The 27156-nt window shown below is 35.6% G+C and overlaps 1 protein-coding gene across 26 annotated transcripts in view; it reads right to left on the bottom strand.

Moving 5' to 3' along the window:
* Window positions 1-6216: 6216 nt before the first annotated feature.
* Window positions 6217-27156, bottom strand: part of SLCO6A1 (solute carrier organic anion transporter family member 6A1) — a 98266-nt gene continuing 77326 nt past the window's right edge. For 7 of the 26 annotated variants that reach the window (XR_014838440.1, XR_014838439.1, XR_014838436.1 and 4 more), the window contains 4 exons: window positions 17428-17492; window positions 13189-13326; window positions 7573-7730; window positions 6217-6398 (listed from right to left, as the gene is read on the bottom strand). Coding sequence is in view for 17 of the 26 variants with exons in the window: in XM_085014138.1 (XP_084870264.1) it covers window positions 7588-7730; window positions 13189-13326; window positions 17428-17492 (346 nt within the window). In the remaining 9 variants the exon portion in view is untranslated. Of the gene's footprint in view, window positions 6402-7547; window positions 7731-13188; window positions 13327-17427; window positions 17493-27156 lie in introns of those variants that run through there. The other 19 variants (XR_014838437.1, XR_014838438.1, XM_085014139.1 and 16 more) reach the window with 8 other exon arrangements.

The raw sequence follows: 27156 nt of genomic DNA on the forward strand, positions 1-27156 counted from the left end.
ATACTAAGTGAAACAAGTGAGATATAGAAAGACAAACACTGTATAACTTCGCTAATACAAAGTAGAAGCTAAAATAGTTAGATTCATAGAAGCAAAGTGGCAGTAGCTAGGGGTAGTGGCAGGAAAAGAGGGAAACCAATGAAAGTGATAGAAGGGTACAAACTTCCAGTTATAAGATGAATAAGTTCTAGAAATGTAATTTAAAACATGGTAATCATTAACAGTATTTTTTTATTTTTATTTTATTCTATTTATTTTTATTTTTGTCTTTTTAGGGCCACACCTTATGGCATATGGAGGTTCCAAGGCTATGGGTCAAATCAGAGCTGTAGCCACCAGCCTCCACCACAGTCATAGCAATGTCAGATCCAAGTCGTGTCTGCAACCTACACCACAGCTCATGGCAATGCCAGGTCTTTAAAACACTGAGCGAGGCCAGGGACCAAACCTGTGTCCTTATGGATGCCAGTCAGATTCATTTCCACTGAGCCAAAACAGGAGCTTCTATTTTTATTTTTTTTTAGAGGGTTTTTTGGGTGCTTTTTATTTAGGGCTACACTTACCACATATGGAGGTTCCCAGGCTAGGGGTCCGAATCAGAGCTACAGCTGCCAGCCTACACCACAGCCATGGGAACTCAGGATCTGAGCTGCATCTGAGACCTACACCACAGCTCACGGCAACATCAGATCCCGTACCCACAGAGCGAGGCCATGGATCAAATCCACATCCTTATAGATACTAGTTGGGTTATTACCACTGAGCCACAACTGGAACTCCAATAGTACTTTATTGTATATCTGAAAGTTGCTAGGAGACTATGTCTTTCAAGTTCTCACCATAAACATAAACAGCTATAACCGTGTGAGGTGATGGATGTGTTTACAATTTATTGTGGTAACCATTTCACAATACATACATGTTCTAGTCATTAAGTCCTACATCTTAAATTTACACAATGTTATGTGTTAATTATATCTCATAAAGATAGACAAAAAAGACTAGTAAGAAGAGTATATTTACCCACAAAAAACTGCAGAAGATTTTCTGAAATAAATGCAATCTGTTTGTTGGACAAAAGTCTTCCAAAATAAAAGAACAGTTCCTCTTTTGGCTCAGTAGGTTAAGAACTCAACATAGATGACGTAAGCTGCTAAATCTCAGCCTAGGTCATAGATGTGGCTTGGATCAGGTGTTACTTTCTCTGTGGTATAGACAGCTCCAATTCAGCCCCTAGCCTGGGAACTTCCATAGGCCACAGGCACACCCCGAAAAGGAAAAAAATATGTATATATATCTAGGGTTTCTAGCTTTCCTACCTGTTTATCTCCTTCCTTCTACTGAGCTAAAATAAACAAAAAACTATTTTTCCTAAGTAATACCAGCAATCCCTAAGTCTGGACATGCCCACACAAAGCAGAATTATATATTTAAAATAGTATACAACACTAACCACTTTAGCTAACTTTATCACCATATAATAAATCTCAGATAAAAAGAGAAAGTAACTTGTGATATTTTATAAATTAAAAACAGAAATTATATTTCACATTTTTATTATCCTCAGTTGCCTTGGTTCATATTTTGTGACCACTTCTGACATAATTATAACAAATTATGACTAAACAGTAGTTTCATCTGCCAGTTCATGAAGCAAAAGTCCAATTTATGTACACTCTTTTGAAACACTTTTACATAAATTGAGATAAATTTGCCTGTTGCAATTAATTTAAAAATTGTATTTGTTTGCACCAATACCATCCTAAATATTTACTGACCTGGGTGGTAAAATATGAGTAAAGAAATGCTAACTTGCCTTATTGTTATCTCCAGGTTCAATAAAGAGTAAAAGAGTTATACCTTCACATTTTGAAAACCACCTCCCAGGTAAGCTTATTGTCAATAATGAGGCAGTTTTTGAGCTGAAACATTCCATTCGGACCTAGTCATTATTGTTGGCTGAGTGTTATTCATAGCAACTTAAACAGATTAACGTCATTTAGAATTTTTATTCTTAGACAACAATATTGAAGTGAAAAAAGAAGACAGAAAGTCATAGAGGAAAGAGAAAAAAAAAAGCTTTTTTTTTCCTAAAGATAATAAAGTTGGGGTAGTTGTTCTCTGAATTGTGCATGGTAATTAGAAAATTAGCTTCCTGGATGGGTGAACTTTCACAAAAGAAGTGAGAATTTTATCTAGTTGGAAGTCTCATGAGATTCTTGAAACAAATCCAGGCACAAATATATGTATCTATATATATAGAGAGAGAGAGAGAGCGGGAGAGAGAGGAGGAGAGAGAGAGAGAGAGGGAGAATGTTAATTTTCTAGGGCTGGCATAACAAAATACCATAAACTTGGTGGCTTAAAACAACATAAATATATTCTCTCAGTTCCAGAGGCTAGAAATCCAAAATCAAGATATCAGCTGGGCCATTCTTCCAAATGGCAATAGGAAAGAATTCTTGTATTTCTTTTCCTTGCTACAATCTTTGGAGTTTCTTGGTTTACAGACCTATCACTCCAACCTCTGGCTTATTCTTCACATGGTGTTCTCCCCTGGTGTTCTGTGTCCAAATTTCCCGCTTCTTATAAGGATGCCATTTATGGGATTAGGGAGCACCCTAGTCCAGTAAGACTTCTTAACCTGATTCCATCTTCAAAGATCCTATTTCCAAATAAAGTCACATTTACCTTACTAGGGCTTAGGACTTAAGCATATCTTTTAGCATATCTTTTGTGGCGGGGGGCAATTTAGCCTAGAATTGAACAAATTTTGCTGAATTGTGTGTTTGTGTGTGTGTGTGTATTTTTAGGGCTGCACCCATGGCAAATGGAAATACCCAGTCTAGGGGTTGAATAGGAGCTGCAACTGCCAGCCCTTGCCACAGCCACAGCAATGCAGGATCCAAGCCACAGCAATGCAGGATCCAAGCCTCACAGCAATGCTGGATCTTTAATCCACTGAGAATGGCCAGGGTCCAAACCCACATCCTCACGGATACTAGTCGTGTTCCTTATGGCTGAGCTACAATAGGTACTTGTGAAATGGGTTTTTTAACATGAGACCTGCAAGTGAGGGGATCTGATCATTTTGGAAAGTGGCTTTGAAAAAAAGTCCTTAAGATCTTAATTATGAATTCTCTAAATCACACAGAAGATTTTATACTTGCCTTTAGCAGCCTGTCACCTGAGAATCTCTATTAAAAACAAATACTCGGATGTCAATGGCATTAGAGATAAAGTCAGTAGCCATTCGTTTTTTCAACTAATATTTTTTTTTAACATATACTACATAAAAAATGGGAACAGAGTAAGGAACAACACAATACTTTCTTTCAAAGGCTCATTATCTAGAAAAGAGCCAGGTAGGTAAACAATTACAACTTATTGTATAACCTGATCAGATTGGCATTTTAGAAAGACTCTTTTCACAGCAAGGAGGAGGGTGGGTTGGAAGGAAGGAAAAAAAAAAAAAAGCCAAGAGACCAGATAGAGCGGTATCATGCTGATTATAAACAGAACTAGCCTTGCAAAGATTATATCATAAAGAAATGACTGCAAGGAACAAAGAGAAGATCATGTGGTATGAGGAAGTCTCTCAAGTTTCAGCCACCAAACCTACAAAATTACCCAAAGTTCTGGCCTCCATTGCAAAGGAGTAAGTTGTCTCTTTTTACTAGAGCTATCTCTCTTTGTGTGATTAGGAATCCATCATATTCCCTTCTGATTAATCTAGCTCTATTAATTATATTCTTGCTCATTAGACTACAGTCCCTTTCTACTTGCTTCTTCTCATTCACCTTTGAACATGCTCAAGCCACTCATCACAACACTAATAGCAACAACCACCACATATATTACCCTCAACAAACCTTAGTTCTCTAGCCAATTACTGGCTTATATCTTCTGTTCACAACTAAATTTATAAAAGATGTTGTTTCCATTTGATGTGTCCAATCATTCACCTTCAACACATTCCTTAATCTACTGCCCTTTCACTTCTGCTCTTACAATCCTTTTGAAACTTCTCTCATTCCAGTTTCCAATAACCTCTTTGATGTTAAATACGGCAGATAGTTTCATTGCTTTCTTCCCCTGACCAAATCAAAACTACAATGAAATATCACCTCACACCTGTCAAAAGGTGAATATGTGGTAAACGGGAACTTTAATACACTGTTGGTGGGAATATAAACTGGTACAGCACCTGGGAACACAATATGGAATTTTCTCCACAAAATAAAAATAGGTCTTCCATATAATCCAGTAATTCCATTTCTTGGTATATAAATGAATCAAACAAAAACCCCAATTCAAAAAGATACCTGCACCCAATGTTCATAGCAGTATTATTTAACAACAGCAGTATTATTTCCTGTCATGGCTCGGCAGTTAACGAACCCAACCAGCATCCATGAGGAGGTGGGTTCAATCCCTGGCTTCCCTCAGTGGGTTAAGGATCTGGCGTTGCTGTGAGATATGGTGTAGGTCGCAGACACAGCTCAAATCCCATGTTGCTGTGACTGTGGTGTAGGCCTGAGGCTACAGCTCTGAATGCATCCCTAGCCTGGGAACCTCCATATGCCACAGGTGCGGCTCTAAAAGAAGAAGAAGAAAAAAAAAAGATACAGAAGCAAGCAAAGAAATAAATGAATAAAAAAGAGAGAGTGTGTGTGTACAATGAAATATCAGCCCTAAAAAAGGATGCAACTCTGCTATTTATGACAATATAAATAGATCTAGAGGGTAAAGACAAATGTGTATATTTGGGATCTGAAACAAACAAACTAAATCAAACAAAATACCCAAACTCATAGAAAAAAGATGAGACTTGATCAGGAGCAGGGTTTAGGAGGTGGGTAAATTCAAGGAAGGTGGTCAAATATACAAATTTCCAGTTTTAAGATAAATAAGTACTGGGGATGTAATCAGAACATGATGACTATAGTTAATACCGCAATACCATATGCTTCTATGGGTTATACTTCTATTTTCTCTATTTGTCAATCCTCTATGAACTAGTTTATGACATAGAAATGTGTTCTGTTGTAGCAGAAAGTTAAACTCAAATTTAAGTCTTGGTACTACTCTCCAACTTATTATAATTTTTATTATACCTTTGTTGATTTGTTTTCTGGAAAAAAACCATGTATATATTTATACATACATACAGAAAACTATTATAATAAGCACCTTCAAAATGGATCTGAATATTACTGTCTTACCATATTTCCTAGTCAGAGCTGCAGCCGCCAGCCTACACCAGAGCCACAGCAACGCAGGATCCTTAACACACTGAGCAAGGCCAGGGATCGAACCTGAAACCTCATGGTTCCCAGTCAGATTCGTTAACCACTGAGCCACGATGGGAACTCCTAATCTTTTTTTTTTTTTAAGGCCACACCTTGGCATACGGAGTTCCCAGGCTAGGGGTTAAAATGGAGCTATAGCTGCTGGCCTATGCCACAGTCACAGCAACACAGGATCCAAGCTGCATCCTCGACCTACACCACAACTCATGGCAATGCAGGATCCTTAAACCACTGAGCCAGGCTAGGGATGGAACCCCCATCCTGATGGATCCTAGTAAGGTTCATTTACCATTTAGCTATGAAGGGAACTCCCTAAAATTACTAATCTTTAATTCTAAAAAGAACATATTGGGAGTTCCCGTCATGGCACAGTGGTTACCGAATCCGACTAGAAACCGTAGGTTGCGGGTTCAATCCCTAGCCTTGCTCAGTGGGTTAAGGTTCCGGCGTTGCCATGAGCTAGTGTAGGTCACAGACGCGGCTTGGATCCTGCCTTGTTGTGGCTCTGGCGTAGGCCGGTGGCTACAGCTCCAATTAGACCCCTAGCCTGGGAACCTCCATATGCCGTGGGAAGTGGCCCTAGAAAAGGCAAAAAGATATAAATAAATAAATAAATAAATAAATAAATAAATAAATAAAACATACTGCACAGTGATGTTAATTTTATTTTTTTTTTATTTTTATGGCCACACCTGTAGCATATGGAAGTTCCTGGGCTAGGGGTTGAATTGGATCTGAACTGCATCTGCAACCTACGCTGAAGCTTGGGTTCCTTAACCCACTGAACAGGGATTGGGCTTGGCATCCTCATGGACACTACGTCAGGTTCTAAACCTACTGAGCCACAATGGGAACGCCATACATTATGTTTATAATCCCACATACATTACAAACATATGAGAAATGCTTTGTAAGAATGTACTTTATTATGAAAATACAGATCACCACGGATACATATCTACTACTTTGGTAAACATCAGGTGTGATTTTCCTTTTCTGAATATAGGGCACAGCAACAGATCTTGTAGAATCTTTAAAGGAAAATCTCCTGTTTTCACACTTTGATCCTAAGATATTCTGCCATTCCTGCTGGTTCAAACAGGGAAGAGTCAGTCAAATAAAGTTTTACATAAAAATTAGTTTATAGATGTTCATAAATGCATGTTGAAGTTAGGCTAGAAAAACATATAGTAAGATATGTGTATTCTCTGCTTCACATTTCTTTTCTGCCAGTCAAGACTGTGAATGTCTGCCCTTACACACTGACTAATGTGAATAACAAAGGAGAAATTTTTTTCACTTGTTCTTTCTACCAAAAGAACAAAAGAAACATTGTAGTTTTTGTTACATAACAATCTGATTTTTTTTTCAATATTTGGAAACTTGCTAAAAAATCTGGATAGATGTACAATCATGTATGAAATGACTATATTAAAATTTTTCTATAGGAACACACTAAAGCTTAAGAAAGATTCCACAAATGGTTGACACATTTTCTGCATTCAAATTTGAACATTTCCTTAAATATAATAATTATGATTAATCATAAAATTAAATATAAAAACATAGAAATGTATATCAATTTAGGTAACAGTTTTTATCAATAAAATTAAAGTCAAGGTAAAATCAAAGAGGTATATGATAAATACTGAATTTTACGTCTACTAAAATTAAAGGAGCATGAAAATATCTATTGCAAACTGGCAAACTGATCAGAGAAATTTTCTGAGGAAAAGTCTCCATTATTAAATAATTGATAAATGTTAATTTTTAAATGGTTTAAAATGCCTTCTTTTGGAGAACAAATGTGACCTTAATATAAATTTTTATTATATCAACTACATTGGAACACCTAATATTATTTTTAAAAATTATTGACAAATAAACATCCTCAAGCCAAGTGAAAATTAATAAGAATAAACTATATGAAACCTAAGTAATTCCACAAAACCAAAACCCAATAATATGTAAGATATCATTATAGTCAGAATTACCTTATGTGTATTTCCCACTTTCACTTCATCCTTTTCTTTCAAAGTATTACCTTTCTATTAAAAGTATTAAATGTGTGTCATATTTTAAAAGTAAAAAGCACAGAGACTATATTATTATATTTATACTGTAAATATAATAAGGCTTATAAGATCATATGTCACATTCACTCATTAAACATGTAGATATACTAAAATTATGTAAAATTTTATTTATATTTAATATTTAATAACATCCTATTGATAGACTGACAATACGTAACTCTTACATAATGATGGTCCAGTTATAAATCAGTTCTTTCCCTTTTTTTAACTTTTAGATGCTTCACAACTGTAGGCACGATGTCACCATTTTCCTTTGGTAAATATTTATATAGGCCAAATGCAGCAGCAGTGAAGATGATAGTAACTGCTTTGCAAATAAGACCTGAATTAGAAAAAAAAATACAACCATCAGATGCATCAATTTATTTAGAGCAAAAATGTTTTTGGAAAGAAAGGTATGCACCAAAGAAAAGGTAAGTATATTTAATCTCTGGAGATACCAATTTTCCAATTGCGGAATGTAATCAATGTCATAGACTCATATCAAGATACTTAAAGGAAATTAAAAAAAAAATGTTTACAAAACCTGGCTTAAAGACTTAAACATAAGACAAGACACCACAAAACTCCTAGAAGAGAACACAGGCAAAACATTCTCTGACATCAACTGTACAAATGCTTTTTCATGCAACATCTGCATGCAACTGACAATGGCTTAACCTCCAAAATTTACAAACAAATCATACAACTCAACAGCAAAAAAACAAACAACCCAATTGAAAAATGGGCAGAAGGCCTACATAGACATTTCTCCAAAGAAGACACATGCATGGCCAATGGGCACATGAAAAAATGCTCAATATCACTAATTATTAGAGAAATATAAATCAAAACTATAATGAGGTACCATCTCACCCTGGTCAGAATGGCTATCATTAATAAGACTACAAAAAACAAACGCTGGAGAGGGTATGGAGAAAAGGGAACCCTCCTGCACTATTGGGAATGTAAATTGGTACAACCACTGTGGAAAATAGTATGGAGGTTCTCATAAAATTACATATAGAACCACCATATTATCTAGCAATCTCACTCCTGGGCAAATATCCAGACAAAACTTTCATTCAAAAAGATACATGCACCCCTATGTTCACTGCAGCACTATTCACAGTAGCCAAAACATGGAAACAACCTAAATGTCAATCAACATATGAATGGATTAAGAAGATGTACATATACACAATGGAACAGTACTCAGCCATAAAAAAGAACAAAATAATTCCACTTTCAGCAACATGGATAGAACTAGATACTCTTATACTGAGCGAAGTAAGTCAGAAAGAGAAAGACAGATACCATATGGTATCACTTATATGTGGAATCTAAAATATGGCACAGATGAACCTATCAGTAAAACAGAAACAGACTCACAGACATGGATAGCAGACATGTGGTTGCCAAGGGGGAGGGGGAGTGGGATGGACTGGGAGTTTGGTGTTAAAAGACGCAAACTGTTACATTTAGAATGGATAGACAATGAGGTTCTGCTGTACAGCACAGGGAACTATGTCCAATCATTTGTGATGGAACACAAAGAAAAAATATGAGTGTGTGTATAGATGTATGACTGGGTCACTCTGCTGTACAGCAGAAACTGACAGAACAATGTAAATCAACCATAATAAAAAAGTTTTTTTAAAATGTTAACCTTTTAGTCTTAAACATACAGCCCAAGAACAATGCAAAGTATGTTACTATTTCACAGAATGTAATAATTCTAAAACATAAAAATACATTTCCATTTTCAAAACTTAAGTATCAATACAAACCAAAAATTTGAGTCACTTCATATAGCTTTGATCTTTTTCCTTTCTTTACATAATTTTCCAAGTAGCAAAAGAATTGTTTTGGAAAAATTAATAGACTATGTTTTTAAATTCATTTTCATTTTTCAAGTTTCAGAACATTAATGTATCATGGGAATTATATAAAAGTATTTGAAATTTGGGTGCAAATAACCTTATTAAAGTAAGTATTTTATAGCAACAATATAAATTATCTGATAATATCAATTATAGTTTTTCAAAGATAAAATAGGAAATATTAATGGGTCTATGTCATTTGTAATGATACAATAATATTTCAAACATTTATTTATAAAAGCCAAACACTGCAAACAACCCAAATCCATTAACAAGAGCATGAATAAACTACACCAAATTCATAAAATGAAACAATGTTCAGAAACTTTTAAAAAGCACAAACTACTACTATAGAATAACATGGATGAATATCACAAAAGAATAACATTAAGCAAGACAGGTAAAAAACCCCACCAGCATATATTGCATTCCATTTGTATAATTTCTAGGACAGGCAAAACCAACACATTGTAATAGAAATAGGAAAAAGAGGTTTATCTGTAGATGAGGTAAACTGACTAGAAGGGGCATAGGATAAATTTCTATAGCTTGTTTTGAGCACTGGTTCCACAAGTGCACTGAGTTATCAAAAGCCATCACACAGAACACCTAATATCTATGTTAATTGTAAGTTAATGGCATCTCAACTTTTCTTAAAGAATACGTCTTGATACATTTTTCACAAACTAAACACAGTGTGACCAGCATCTGGATGAAGAACACAACACTGTCGACACCTCCTCCTATTTCTTCAAAGTCAACACCCTAAAATTAGTTTTGTTTTTGAAAAATATTTATATTAGGTCAAAATTATTTAATTGGGATCATACAGTGCATACTAACCTGTGTCTGGTTCCTTTCTTTCAATATATTATGTGATTCATCCATATTTTATGTAGTTGTATACTTTTTACTTTCATTTTATATTATTCCACTGTTGATATTATCAGTTTATTTATCCATTCCATTGTTTATTGGCTATTTGATTATCTACATTTAAGAAGTGTTCTTTTATTTCAAGACCATTTTTTGCCACTGCAGTGTCTCCTCTATCACACCTCAACTGAATGTGCAGGTGTAAGTTTATTTCTGGACTCTCTATTCTGTTCCATTTGTTAATGTGATGACACATATCAATATTCTTTTGTATTAATTATTATAACTCAATAATAGGTTTTGATGTCTGTTAGCATACACTTCTCAGTTTCGTTTCTTCTTCAGGGTTCTTTGGATAATTCTTAGTCCTTTGTCTCTTTCCATATGAGTTTCAACTTCCTTGTCAATTAAAAAAAATACCTTCTAGGATCTTATGATCACATTTATACTGTAAATTAATTTAGGAGAAGTGGTATTTAAAAATCTTCCTGTCTATAAATATATTTTTTCAATTATTTGACTTCCCTCAAATAAACTTTGTAGTTCTCAGTATAGAGGTTTTACACAACTTAAAAAAATTTTTTTCTTAGTACTTGATTTTTTTAATGTATTAAGTTTATTATTTTTGTATTTGGTCGTGCCTAATATAGAGAAACACAATTGATTTTCTTGTATTGGCTGTATATTAAGAAACCTTTTTTTTTTTTTTTTTTTGTCTTTTTGCCATTTTCTTGGGCCGCTCTGGCGGCACATGGAGGTTCCCAGGCTAGGGGTCGAATCGGAGTTGTAGCCACCAGCCTACGCCAGAGCCACAGCAACGCGGGATCCGAGCCACGTCTGCAACCTACACCACAGCTCATGGCAACGCCAGATCCTTAACCCACTGAGCAAGGCCAGGGATCGAACCCACAACCTCATGGTTCCTAGTCGGATTCATTAACCACTGCGCCACGACGGGAACTCCGAGAAACATTATTGAATTGACTTATTAACTCTAATATATTGTATAGATGTGGGTGCTAATTGTAGGTGTGTTCACTTTATAAAAAGGTGTCGAGCTATACATTTACAATATGTGCTCTTTATATTTTTATTTCAATAAAAATTTTACCAAAAATACTCAAACCTGATGAAATAGTAAACATGACAATTTAAAATAGAGAATGTTTACAAGAGATATAAATTAAATCCCTATTGCAAATAAACTACAGCTGATGGAATCCTTCATTTGAGATTAAAAAAAAAAACACATAATGGATTGTACTCATGAAAACCTAAGATTTGAGAAAGATTAGAATTTCTTGCTACCAAAGGAAATTGATGAATGGATAAAATTAATTTTTTAAAATATTTCACATGATAAAACTTTTGAGAATCTGATGAATGCCACAGCCTTATTCTAGAGTGGACATATAATTGTACAAACTGAATTTTAGGATTTCAAAAACACACTGAAGTTCAAGGTGTTCATAGTTCCCTCTTGAATAAGCCTTGCTCTAGCGTAGCGGTGTACATAGAACTTTCTGTGACAGTGGTGATGGCAGTGTTCTACATCTGCACTGTCCCAGAGAATATTCAAATGTGACCCTTAAGCAAGTGAAATTTTGTTATTGTTACTGAGGAGCTAAAGATTTAATTGCATTTAATTAAGTTTAAATAGTTACATGTAGTTAATGTCCATCAAATTGGACAATGCAGCTGTAGGATCTCTCACATAGTTGTCTTCAAAGTCTACTGTGATAAAAATCATCTGAGATGCTTTAGTAAAGATATACATTCCTACCACTAATTCTTGGTATTCTAAATCAGGACCTCAGAGTTGATATTTTAGCAAACACTCCACGTGATTCTGATTCAAATGACCCATGGAATAAAATATAGATTCTCGTTTTAACTAAATTGACATAAACACATATTCCTATTGCGGTTTCCTGCATTTGCCCTTTCTGACTGAAATTCCCTATGTTTTTATTATCATTATCTCCTTTTATTAGCTCCCTAGTAGGGTCTCTAGTAGTTCACCAATTTTGTCAATTATATGCTGTTTGAAAATAGTTAAGCATGTTACAATTATATCTAAAATAAAAACTAAAATACTTAGCTGTACTTTAAGATGGCTTCCTTAAGAATAATGTCCGGTTTTACCAAATTATCTCTAAGAAATTAATTTTGAATTCTTCAATGCCATTTTTGACTTTTCGAACTTTTCAAAAAAATTTTTTACTCAGTGTTCAGTATTGACTAATAAGCTCTAGAGGCCATTGCTAAATACTGTTTATCAAACAGATATTTGCTACTGTTAAATGTCAGAGCCTATCATTATATGGTTCTTTGAATTACCAAACTCACTCAATGAAACCACAAAACACAAAATATTTTAAATATTTAGCAAATCAATAGCATCTATACAATACAACCATTTAAGGTTAATGCTGATTAAGGCTTCAGAAATTATGTCGTCCAACATCTTCATTTCACTGGTGAAAAATCTAAGATCTAGTGAATTTACCAAAGTAATACAAGCATATCTAGACTTTCACAACACTTTGACCACATTACCATAGTATCCCAATTTCCTGTATCTCTTATTTATTCAACAAATACTGAATGTTTCCTATGTGTCCAGCCCTAGTTTATAACTAAGCAAAAGAGACAACGTGAAATTTACATTAAGTAAGACTATTTTGATACTTTTTAGTGGTGTAAAATTTCTTCTTTTAAATTATCCAGTCTTTTACTGAAGAAATGGAAAGGGTCACAAGGTCAGGCAATTTAGTTGTATACTGCAAAATTGCTTCCCAAATTGAAATTCTGCTAATTATCACCCTTTATTCAGGAATAACATGAAACAACTGCATATTTAATGTGGTGTTTCAAATACTTACAGAAATTCTATAGTAATTCAGTTTCTAAAATATTTTCTATATAATAGTATAAGGCTTCTTTAACAATCAAAGTATACGTTTGTTTTTAATTTATCATGATTATACCTTACTATAAATAATTATATTTCTCAATATTTCTTCGATAGATATCACTTACATACTCCTACCAACAGGTAGACCATTTTTGTCTTGTTATAGATCCAACAATTTTCAGTGCTTCCACAGTGCTCAGTATCTCGAAAGAGACAAGAAGCTTTTCCTACTATTTTAAAAATTATTGGTCCAGGTATAGTCCCTATGAAAAAATGCAATGATTGTAAATTCTCCATGAAAACACGATAGGTTTAGATCAGAATGATTTTTATCCTAAACTTAAGTTTAAGCCATCATCATTATAAACATATCAATGAAAATTACATAAGAATTTACTTATCAAGAGGATTCCTAAAAACTGGAAACATAATTGTGTTTTTGAAAAATCCTTATCCCTATATATTATATAGAAAAAAAACCCAGCATATTTTCATCCTTTTAGAATGTTGTGCACGTTATTATTTAGTTGACATCTCAAAATTTCTGTTAATTTCTGAAAGAAAAATTTAGGAGAAAAAATATTTAAAAAAGAGACAATACTGATATTGTCAACTCAGTGTATCTCCAGAGATTTCAAACTGTGAAATTTTCAATGACTTAAAAATTAGCTTCAAAATGCAATGCATATCTGTTGTTTATCAAGATATTGAGAGAAATAATTGAAAATGTAAAATGCTTTGGTATGGTTGTAGCAGCCCTAGCTTCAGAAGACCTCATATCCAGAGGAATAGCTGTGTGCTGACTGAGGGTAATCTCAATATACCCACATCTCTCAGCAAAAATGTCACTTTCTGGTAAAAGTAATGAAGTCTTAAAATTTTAAAATAAATAAATAAATAAAAAGCCTTTCCAAAGATATGATGACTGAGTTCTCAGAATTAACTTATCTATTGATTAATCATCTTCCTTAAGAATCTATCAAGAGTCCCCATGACTCAAGACTTTTTGAATCCTGTCAAAGGACTACTACCCATCACCAGATTTCCCAATCTCAGTGAATGCTGGTGCTCTGTTTATAATTTCTCAAGGTGAAAAATCTGGACCTACTACTCATTTTTTCTGTTTTCCACACTATTTTTCCAATTCATGATAAATCATTATAACACTAACTCCAAATATGTCTTGATAAACTGATTTTTCTCTTTCATTACAAGCACCAGAATACAATTTAATATAACTCTGACTTAGACTTCAGCAAAAGCCTCCTTTTTCTTTCTCTCCATATTTATCTTTGATAAGTATTTCTCCCTCCAGCAGCAGTTACTTTTTAAATGTAAATCAGGTAATATCTATCCTCTGTAAATCAGGTAACATCTATCTCAGGGTTTTGCTCTGATCTAGAGACACTTTTCTCTGAAACATCATCACCTGATTTCACTTCCTCCCATTCAAAAATGCATGATGAGAGTTCCCACTGTGGTTCCACCGGTTAAGAACCAACACAGTTGTCCATGAGGATGTGGGTTTGATCCCCAGCCTCACTCAGTGGGTTAAGAATCTAGTGTTTAAAATGACTATACCACCCAAAGAAATCTATGGATTCAGTACAATCCCTATCAAATTACCAAGGACATTCTTCACAGAAATAGAATGAAATATTTTAAAATTTGTATGGAAATACAAAGGACCCCAGATAGACAAAGCAATATTGAAAAAGAAAAACAGAAATGGAGGAACCAGGATTCCTGTATTCAAGTATTACCACAAAGCTACAGTTATCAAAACAATATGGTACTGGAACAAAAACAAAATGTAGATTAATGTAACTGGATAGAAAACCCAGAAATAAACCCAAGCACCTATGATCAATGAATCTGTGACAGAGGAGGCAAGAACATACAGTTGAAGAAAGTCTCTTAAATAACTGGTGCTGGGAAAACTCGACAGCTGCATGTAAAAGGATTAAATTAGAACACTCTCTAGTACTACACACAAAAATAAACTCAAAATGCAATCAAACACCTAAATATAAGGCCAGATGCCATAAAACTCCTAAAGGGAAACATAGGCAGAACACTCCTTGACATAAATCACATCTTGTTTGATCCACCTCCTAGAATAAGGTCAATAAAAACAAGAAGAAACCAATGGGGCCTTATTAAACTCAAAAGCTTTTGCACAGCAAAGAAAACCATTAAACAACCCACAGAATGGGAGAAAATTTTGGCAAACGATGCAACAGACAAGGGCCTAATCTTCCAAATTTTACAAACAACTCATTCGACTCAACAACAACAAAAAACAAACAATCCAATTGAAAAATGGGCAGAAGACCTAAATAGACATTTCTCCAAAGAAGACATACAGATGGCCAACAGGCACATGAAAAAAAATGTTCAGCATCACTAATTATTAGAGAAATGCAAATCAAAACTACCATGAGATACTATCTCACACCAGTCAGAATGGCCATTATTAATAGGTCAACAAATAACAAATGCTGGAGAGGGTATGGAGGAAAGGGAGCCCTCCTGCACTGCTGGTGAGGATATAAATTGGTACAATCACTATGAAAAATAGTATGGAGATCCTGCAGAAAACTAAATATAGAACCACTACATGACCCAGCAATCTCAGTCCTGGGCATATATCTGGGCAAAACATTCATTCAAAAAGGTTCATGCACAGCACAAAGAACTCTCATACTCATACACAGTATTCTATGATGTTCTATGTGGGAAGAATCTGAGCAAGAATGGATATGTGTGTATGTATGACTGGGTCACTTTGTTTTACAGCAGAACTTCTCACAACCTTGTAAATTATTATACTTCAATAAAATTTTTTAAAAAGATACAGGTACCTCCTATGTTCATAACAGCACTATTCACAATAGCCAAGACATGGAAATGACCTAAATGTCCAATGACAGATGAATGGATTAAGAAGATGTGCTACATATATACAATGGAATACTACTCGACCATTAAAAATGCAAAAATAATGCCAACTGCAGCAAAAAGGATGGAACTAGATATTCTCATACTAAATGAAATGTCAGAAAGATAAAGACAAATGCCATACAGTATCACATATTTGTGGAATCTAAAATATGGTACAAATGAACTACCTACAAAACAGAAACAGATCATGGCCATGGAGAGCAGACTTATGTGGGAAGGGAGTGGGATGGACAAGTAGTTTGGGTTTGGTGGATGCAAACTGTTACATTTGGAATAGATGGACAATGGGGTCCTACTGTATAGCAGGGAGAACTGTGTATGACTGGGTGACTTTGTTGTACAACAGAAATTGAAGAAACATTGTAAATCAACTATACTTTAATTTAAAAAAAAAAAAAAGGATCCAGCATTGCCACAAGCTGTGACACAGGTTGCAGATGTGGCTTGGATCTGGGTGTTGCTGTGGCTGTGGTGTAGGTTGGCAGCTGCAGCTGTCATTCAACTCCTAGCCCACAAACTTCCATATGCTGCAGGTGTGGCCCTAAAAAGGAAACAAACAAGCAAACCAAAAATGCATCAGCCCCACTGGCTTCCCATCTCGGGTAGGAAACTGTGCACTTGCTGTTTATTATGCTCCAGGTTCCATTAACAATCTATCCTTATTTGCTGGTTCATTGGCCACCATAAACATACGTTCCAATTTTTCTCAGTTAAAAAAAGCTAATTTAAATCCCACATATTGATCTACCTATAGAATGATTTCTTTGATTGCCATTGGAGACATGCTTAAATTTTTCTACATTCTGGACTCCATTTATCATGTCTTTCAGTCTTCAATCCAGTATAATCTTGTTTCATTACCTCACCAATATTTTTAATCAACTTTTTGAGTCAGAGGTCTTAACAAAGTCATAATGTGGATTTGAAAGTTTTTGCATTTTAAGAGAGACAAGTACAGAGTGCATCATGCTTAGCAAAATCAATTTGATTTTGTATATAATCCTTTAAAACATCAGATTCAGTTTCTTTGGTTAGTGTTGGTCTAGGTTAGTGACTTCTCAAACATGCAAGCAATGTAAATATAATTTCTGTGCTTATATGTATTGTGTTTCAGCTTACCAGATCACTTTTATAAACTTAAGAATATACTTCTTATCAAATAGTCTGTCTCTTCTAATTGAATATATTTTAATGCACATGTTATATGACTGAATGGGCTTTACATTAAGTATTATCTTTTTACACTATTATCTCCTAAATTATGTAAAGCAGCTCCCCCATTCACCTGTTTTGTATCAGTTTACCATTATTATTCATTTGAAATTCTCAAAATATATGTTAACATATGTATAGATCAAAAAAGAAAACAACTCAATTTAATGTAATATAGATTGCCATACCAAATATTCTCAAAATCACAAAGGTCACACCCAAGGCCAGAGAACGTTGTTTATCAGATACAATCCTGCAAGCAAATAGCAACAATATCATGAAAACGTCATTATTATTAGCTGTAAAGAATGTTTGCTAGGTTCAGCGGTAATTTTTTTCTTCCTGTGTATCAAATAGACTAAGAATCTTTAGTCAGTTGACAGAGTTCAATCTGGATGAATTAACTACAAACCTTCTCATTTCTCCATATCCTGTCCTTTGCCAACGAATTCCAAAGCTGCTTGCTCTTCACAGGGAGGAAGCATTATGGCCCAAATTTTCTGCCCCAGCCTTTGATGAAAAAACAGCACTACTTCTTATACATCTCATACTTCATTCTGTGGTGCACACGTACTGTTTCAATGTCTTCCTTTTGTCCCTGTGAGAGTCACTCTCTACTTTCCTCTACCTTGTTCTCTGCCTTGTGAGGCCAGTTGACCTAAATGGACTACATCAATAGGCTCCCTTGCTTCTGGCTTCCAATCGGATTCTGCAAATGGGGTGCTCCTGAGTGAGGAGGAAAGTGAGGTCAAAGTCTTCTTTCCCAGGCTCCCTCCCTTCAGAGTTACCCAAACTGACTGGGTCTTTAAGGCAAAGCAGTTCCCTCTCCAGGTCTCTCTCCTTTTATTCCTGTTTCCCTTTGGATGTGGGGTGGTAACAGACCTGAAGTACTGCACTATACTTTGGGATTCCTTATACCCTGTCCACATTTTAAATGATCACTTGATTCAGCCTTACCAGAACTGTCTTAATTTGAGGGTGCCATCTCTTTCCCGTTGTACCTCTGTTACCCTCACTATTCAAAAGTTAAAATCAATAAAAAATAACTTTCTAAAATATAAAGAATGAAGATTTCTGTATTTCATATTTTTAAAAAAGAAAAATAATGCACAATATCACATATTAGTGGTGTGGAAAATAAACTAAAATACAATAAAAATAACCTTTGAACATTTTAGAAAGTAAAAAAATAAATGCTATATTTTAAACACATATTTTAAATAAATTCTATGCTTACTCTTTATTTCCTTGTTCTGGAACTTTTATAATTAACAAGTGTGACCAATATATTCATCCAAAATGACTCAATTTATTAAAGTATAGCATATGTACAGTATTTTGTGACTATTTTGTAAAAAGTGAGATAATCTCGTCTGTATCAACCTGGTTAAAATATATATTCTTTCCTCAAATGTTTACTACTAGGAAAGTGAAAACAAATTTACCAATTCTTATATTTAATGATTTTTTTAAACAAAAAATAATTTAAATTTTATTATGAGCAAATTCAAAAAGACATGTAAAAGAAGCACCAAATTTTAGAACCATGTTTTAGGATAAAGTTTTTGGTATAAACTAGAAATTTGGGTCATATGCCTAACTATAATTGAGTGCTCTGCTTCATTTAGTATAAGCAGTTTTCTTACACATGGTATGATACTGGTATTCTCAAACATATGAAGAGCTGACACTATCTCACAAGTACAATTAAGAAATATTTATGTATGTTCAGTTTGATTATAACTTTTCTAACTAGTATACAAAAGAAGATAAAAAGATTTAATGATTCTCAGGATTTTCCAAAATCAGTTAAATGAAGAGCAAAACAATATGTAATAGAAATGTATTAAAAAAACAAAGTTCTAATGAAAAACATTATTATGTTTTAAGAATGAGGTGAAGTTTTTTTTGTTTTTGTTTTTTGCATTTTATCTAAGTAGTAAGGCTCTGACGAAATGGTGTAAGAATTTCACGGAATAAACAAAACATTTGTTAATACTCTTGCAAAATGTAAAAGGCAGCTTCCAAAATCTCCTATGACTTCTAAACTTATATTTTCAGTCCATATCTTAAGTTCCAGACTTAAATTCCTCTCTTGCACACAAGTTGCTCTTCCTCTAGTGTTTCCTGTCACAAGAAGGGGAATCATCCCCTATGCAGTTTTCAAGCCCCAAACCTGGAAAGAGGCATCCTTGAAAGAGTATCCTTTTCCTTATTCACCAAAAACAATAAATAATAAAATATGTGATTTTTAAACATGACTTTATTCATATCTCTCTAATTTTATTCACCTCTAATTCCACTGGCCTCTTCCAAGCTTGTTTTTTTGTTTTTTGCCTGAAGAAAATAAAACAATTTCCTAACTTAACTCCCCAAAACAATCTTTATCCCTTCATTCTTCACATAGAGCCAAAGTGAGTTTTTAAGGTAAAATTCTAATGATTTCACTGCCCCACCAGGATCATTCAATGGCTTGCTCTGTCAGTCTTATTGCATGCCACCTCCCAGCTTTGCCTTTAACACTCTGTTTACAACACTGCTATAAAGCTATTTCTTGCACTCAGGGTCTTTGCAAAAGATACTGTTCCTACTGTGCAAAATTCTCATCCTCCATCTTTTAGGGCTTAGCTTAAATGTGATTTCTTCAAAGATACCCTCTCTCCATACGCAGACTAATTTAGACTGCTCCATAATTTTCTCTTCATATTTTTGTACATATTCTTTACAGTAAATTTTTTTTCACTTGAATATGTATTAGTGAAACTACTCTTTTTTGGCTGTCTATCTTGCCACACTCCAAGATCTATCAAGGCAGCAGGAATCCGGTCACTTCTGTTCTGCTTTTATTTCACCTTTTTTCCTTAAAATACTCATCTATTTTGTTGTTTATTTATTTATTTGTCTTTTTAGGGCCACATGTGTGGCCTATGGAAGAACCTGGGCTAGGGATTGAATTGGAGCTGTAGCTGCTGCCTATCTCACAGCCACGCAAGGCTGGGTCCAAGCCACATCTGTGACCTACACCAGAGCTCACAGCAATGCTGGATCCTTAACCCACTGAGTGAGGCCAGCAATCAAACCTATGTCCTTATGGATACTAGTTGGGTTCGTTACCACTGAGCCATGATGGGAATTCCCTGCTTTCTTGTTTACATTCAAAGTAACTCACAGGTGAGAATACATAAACATATTAAAATAATGGGGGTTGGAAAAGAAAGATTTGAAGGACAAGTTTCTCTTAATGAGCACCTCGGTGAAGAGATAGAGAAAAATCATTATGCTTTTCTGTTTAGATTTATACCTCACATGGCTTCAAATTTCATCAAATTTCTCCAGAGGAAGAAGAAGGTTGTCATTCTTAGCCCCATGTGATTACCAAAACTCTGCCAGTTTGCTTACCCCCTAGTTGTCACCCTCTACCTAGACCTAGCCCACGTTGTCAGCATCTACCCCTCAGAAAGAATTGGCAGGTGGGGTTCACTTGAGATGCAGCAGGATTAGAATCTGGCATTGTCACTGCAGCTGCTTGGGTTGCTGCTATATGTGGGTTTGATTCCTGGCCCAGAAACTTGCACATGATGTGGGCATGGCCAAAAGAAAGAAAGAAATGGCAAGAATGTCAAGAACAGCTTTAAATCCCAATTTCTTCCCTGAAAGCTTCTGCTTTCTCTGAAATTTGAAATCCTTCTAGTCCTTCGCCACTTTTTAACTTTAAATATATGATTTTTATCATTTAACCCAGCTTCTCTAGTCATCCTCTATAGGAGCACTGGCCTTCTACAAACTACTCCATCTTCCCCTACTCCTATGGTATTATCACTGGATAATGCTTTCACAGTTTGTGTCTTTGCTTTGACTTCTATTGTACTTTCTTAAAAAATTAAATTTTAGGAGCTCCCGTCGTGGCTCAGTGGTTAACTAATCTGACTAGGAACATGAGGTTGCGGGTTCAATCCCTGGCCTTGCTCAGTGGGTTAAGGATCCAGCGTTGCCGTGAGCTGTGGTGTGGGTCACAGACACGGCTCAGATCTCGCATTGTGGTGGCTCTGGTATAGGCCGGCGGCTACAGCTCCGATTCAACCCCTAGCCTGGGAACCTCCATATGCTGTGGGAGCAGCCCAAGAAATGGCAAAAAGATCAAAAAAAATTAAATTTTGAATTAACAAAGTAAAATTATATTCTTTGGAAAGTTATACAAAGAGCACATGCCGAGATGGGATTAAGATGGCATAACAGAAAGACTGGAGCTCAACTTCTCTCCTAAAAACAACAAAATTTACAAACAAATGCTAAGCAATCTTCAACCAAATGGACCGGAAATTCTCAAAAAGATATACTACTACAGAAGACAAAGAGGAAGCCACATCAAGAGGTAGGAGGGGCAATTGCATGATATAAGCAACCCATACCTCCAGGTTGGGAAGCCCCACAGACTGGAAACTAACTGGTTCACAGAGACTCACCTACAGGAGTGAGAGTTCTGAGCCCCACATCAAACTCCAACGTGTGGGAATCTAGCACTGGGAGAAAGAGCCCCTGGAGCATCTGGCATTGAAGGCCAGTGGGGCTTGTGCACAGGAGCTCCACAGGACTGGGGGAAATGGAGACCTCATTCTTAAAAGGTGCACACAGACTTTCATGTGCACTGGGTCCCAGGGAAAAGCAAAGTCTCCATAGGAATCTGAGTCAAACCTGACTGCAGTTCTTGGAGGACATCCTGGGAAAACGGGTGAATGTGGCTTGTTGTGGCAGAAGGGCATTGGAGGCAAAGCTCTCAGTAATATTCAGCAGCTGCCTTTTTCTGGAGGTGGCCATGTTGGGAAAATCTGGCCCCACCCATCAGTGCTGAGAAGCCTCAGGGCAACAACAATCCAGGTGGGATCACAGCTCCGCCCATCAGTAAAAAGGCTGCTTAAAGACCACCCCCCCCAGGCATACAGACACCTCTAATCTCACCCAGAGACAAAGCCCCACCCACCAGAGGGATAGGAATCAGCTCCACCAACCAGTGGGCAGGCATCAGTCCCTCCCATCAGGAAGCCTACAGCAAGCCCTCATACTGACTTCAGCCACCGGGGGGTGGGGGGGGGGGGAAAGAAGAAAGACACCAGAAGTAAGAGAGGCTACAACTCTATTATCTATAAAAAGGTCACCACACCAAAAACTTATAAAAATGAAAAGATAGAGAACTATAACTCAGATGAGGGAGAAAGAAAACACCCCAGAAAAACAGCTAAGTGATCTGGAGATTCTAGCCTCCAGGAAAAAGACTTTAGACTGTTGACGCTGAAGATGATGCAAGACATTGGAAATAAACTGGAGGCAAAGATGGATAATTTACAGAAAACACTGAGCAAAGAGACAGAAGATATAAAACTGAAACAAGAAGAGATGCTGAACAATAACTGAAATAAAAAATTCACTAGAAGCAGCTAACAACAGAATACAGGAGGCAGAAGAATGAATAAGCAAGGTGGAGGACAGATTAGTGGAAATCATTGCTGTGGAACAGAAAAGAGAAAAAAGATTGAAAACAAATGAAGAGAGTCTCAGAGAACTCTGGGACGACGTTAAACACTCCACCATCCATATTATAGGGGTGCAAGAAGGAGAAGAGAGAAGGGGACAGAAAAAAATATTCCAAGAGATAATAGCTAACATAATTCCAGAGCTAACATCATTCTCAATGGGGAAAAGCTGAAAGAATTCCCACTGAGATCAGGTACAAGACAAGGATGTCCATAGTTTTGGAAGTCCTAGCCACAGCAATTAGAGAAGTAAAAGAAATAAAAGGAATCCAAATTGGAAAGGAAGAAGTAAAACTATCCCTATGTGCAGATGACATGATACTATGCCTAGAGAATCCTAAACACTCTACCAGAAAACTGGGGTTAGAGTAAATTTGGCAAGGTCACAGGATACAAAATTAATACACAGAAATCGATAGCATTTCTATATACTAACAATGAAAGAGCAGAAATAGAAATTAGGGAAGCAATCCCGTTTACCATTGCATCCAAAAGAATAAAATACCTAGGAGTAAACCTACCTAAAGAGATAAAAGACCTCTACTCTGAAAACTATAAGATGCTGATGAAAGAAATCAAAGATGACACAAATAGATGGAACAACATGCCATGCTCTTGGACTGGAAGAGTCAGTATTATTGAAATGACTATACTATACCCAACGCAATCTATAGGTTCAATGCAATCCCTATCAAATCACCAAGGACATTTTTCACAAAACTTGAACAAAATATTTTAAAGTTTGTTTGCAAGCACAAAAGACCCAGAATAGCCAAAGACATCCTGAAAAAGAAACATGGAGCTGGAGGAATCAGGCTCCCGGACTTCAGACTATACTACAAAGCAAGAATCATCAAAACTATATGGTACTGGCACACAGACAGAAATATAGATCAGTGGAACAGGAGAGAAAGCCCAGAATTAAACCCACGCACCTACAGCCAACTCATCTATGACAAAGGAGGCAAGAATATACAGTGGAGAAAAGACAGCTTGTTCAATAAGTGGTGCTGGGAAAACTGGACAGCCACATGGAAAAGAATGAAATTAAAACACTCCCTAACACCATACACAAAAATAAACTCAAAATGGAGTAAAGACCTAGATATAAGACCAAATACCATAAAACTCTTAGAAGAAAACATAGGCCAAACACTCTCTGACAAAAACAACAGCAACACCTTCTCAGATTCACCTCTTAGAGTAATGACAGTAAAAACAACAATAAACAAATGGGACTTAATTAAACTTAAAAGTTTCTACACAGCAAAGGAAACCCTAAACAAAATGAAAAGACAACCCACAGAATGGGAGAAAATCTTTGCAAATGAATCGACTGACAAGAGATTAATCTCCAAAATTTATAAACACTTCCTGAAACTCAATACCAAAAAACAAACAACCCCATCAAAAAATGGGCAGAAGATCTAAACAGACAGTTCTCCAAAGAAGACATATGGATGGCCAAAAAAACATGAAAAGATGTTCAACATCACTCATTATTAGAGAAATGCAAATCAAAACCACTTTGAGGAGTTCCCGTCGTGGCGCAGTGGTTAACGAATCTGACTAGGAACCATGAGGTTGTGAGTTCAGTCCCTGCCCTTGCTCAGTGGGTTGACGATCCGGCGTTGCCATGAGCTGTGGTGTAGGTTGCAGACGCGGCTCGGATCCCGCATTGCTGTGGCTCTGGCATAGGCCAGCGGCTATAGCTCTGATTGGACCCCTAGCCTGGGAACCTCCATATGCCACGGGAGTGGCCCAAGAAATAGCAAAAAGACAAACAAACAAACAAAACCAAACAAACAAAAAAAACACTTTGAGGTACAACCTTATACCAGCCAGAAAGGCCATCATCAAAAAGTCTATATACAATAAGTGCTGGAGAGGGTGTGGAGAAAAAGAAACCCTAGTACACTGTTGGTGGGATTGTAAATTGGTGCAATCACTGTAGAAAACAGTATGGAGATTCCTCAGAAAACTAAACATAGAACTACCATTTGATCCAGCAATCCCACCCCTGGGCATCTATCCAGAGAAACCACGACTTGCAAAGACACATGTACTCCGATGTTCACTGCAGCACTATTTGCAATAGCCAAGTCATGTAAACAACCTAAATGTCCTTCAACAGAAGAGTGGATTAAGACGATGTGGTACATATACACGATGGAATATTACTCAGCCATTAAAAGGAACCAAATACTGGCATTTTTAGCAACATGGATGGACTTAGAAATTATCATGCTAAGTGAGGTCAGTGAGACAATGAGACACCAACATCAAATACTATCACTGATATGTGGAATCTGAAAAAAGGACAGACTGAACTTCTTTGCAGAACAGATACTGACTCACAGACTTTGAAAAACTTATGGTTTCCAAAGGAGACAGTTTGGGGGTGGGAGGATGCACTGGTTCTGTGGGATGGAAATCCTAAAAAATTGGATTGTGATGATCATTGTACAACTATGAATGTAATAAATTCACTGAGTAATAAAAAGAAAAAAAAGCACATGCTGGAGAGACTTGCTAATACCCCTGCTCTCATCTACCCCCATTTCTACCCACCCCTTTAAATTATCATTTTAATTACTTTCTTATATATAACTCCAATGTTTCTTTATGAAATTATAAGCGACTATAAATGCATACATACATACTATCTTTCTTCAAAGAAAATAAACTATATCGACTATTCTGTACTTGATTTTTTTCATGTTACTCTCTCTCTCTCTATATATATATATATACATACATTTTGTCTTTTAGGGCCGCAGTGGCAGCACATGGAGGTTCCCAGGCTAGGGGTTGAATTGGAGCTGTAGTCACCAGCCTATGCCAGAGCCACAGCAACATGGGATTTGAGCTGTGTCTGTAACCTACACCACAGCTCACAGCAACACCAGATCCTTAAACCACTGAGCGAGGCCAGGGATCAAACCTGAGTCCTCGTGGATGCTGGTTGGCTTCGTTAACCACTGAGCCATGATGGGAACTCCACAATATATTCTTAAGATCCCCTCCTATATTAGCATAGGACTCCTTCCCATTCATTTTTTCACTTGAATTATATAATATTGTGCAGAATTGCAATCTTCTATTCAACCTGGCTGCTGCTCCTTCACACTTAGTTTTTTCCTCATGTTTTTTTCTTTCATACATACACTTAGTTTTTTCCTAATGTTTTTTGTTTCATATATGTATTACATATGCTATATGTGGTTGTATGTATAAAGATGTCTTTATAGATGGAAATACATTTTATGCCAGATATCTACCATAAGGGTTTCAAGAAGTACAAATGCTGACATAAAGAATAAACATATCTATAATATTTTTATGTATTAAAGATAATGTTTTTATTAGAATTGCACTATTTTGTTTTTTCAAGCAATATATGGAAGTACTTGTTTCTTCCTAGCCACATAAATAGATCTACTATCAAGATTTTACTCCTGTCAATGAGGTACATAAGAAATATTATCACATTAAAATTTTAATTTTTATGGCTGAACATTCTTTCATATTTGTATTTTGTTTTCACTGATGCTTTTCCACTATCCTGTTGGGTCATTAACCTTAGGAGAGTTTTACTCACTAGAGGAATTAATCTTTTTATGGATATAAGTTGCATATATTCATTATTGTTTGGCTGTGGCTTTATTATTTTTAATTTTATGGAGTAAATTTATCAGTCTTTTTCCTCAAAACTTCTGGATTCTTGAGTCATAGTTACAAATACCATCCTCTTTTATAAACAGTAATGAAATTAGCCAATTTTAAGCACTTTCATTAGTTAATTTTTTTTACATTTAAATTTTTGTCCCATTTGAGTTTTTCCTCGTTTACCATACAGGATCCAGATATATTTTTTCCCAAAGTCTAAGGCCCTTATACAAAAACCATTTTCTTGAAAGTCCATTTTTGATGTACTTACTAGGATTTCATTTTCATTACGTTAAATTCCTATATGAGCTGAGATCTATTTCTAGACTTAATGACAGGCTATTCCTAAGTTAATACTATTTTGCTTTAGTATTGAGACTTTATGGTGCCTTTTAGGTTATGAAGCTAAACCTCTGTTATTGTGCTTCTTTGTTTTAGATTTCCAAGCTACTCTTGTTTGTTATTTTTCCATAAAAACTTTAGAATCAGGTTTTATAGTTCAATAATTATATTGGCATTTTCTTTATAACATTAAAATTATGAATTAACTTACAGAGAACTGATACATTGATGGTGTTAACGTCTTCCTATTCAGTAACATAAGATAGATCCTTCCAAACTGTTCAAGTCAGTCTCTGGGCATTCAAATGTGTTTCATTTAATATTAAAATTATTTTTATGTTGAATTATTATTTCTTTTGAAATTCACAGGTAGTTGTA

This window comes from Sus scrofa, chromosome 2, assembly GCF_054392235.1.
Source record: "Sus scrofa isolate SSC_HxYL_T2T_F1_AM1 chromosome 2, Sscrofa_HxYL_maternal_Yorkshire_Landrace_v2.0, whole genome shotgun sequence".
Taxonomy (NCBI): domain Eukaryota; kingdom Metazoa; phylum Chordata; class Mammalia; order Artiodactyla; family Suidae; genus Sus; species Sus scrofa.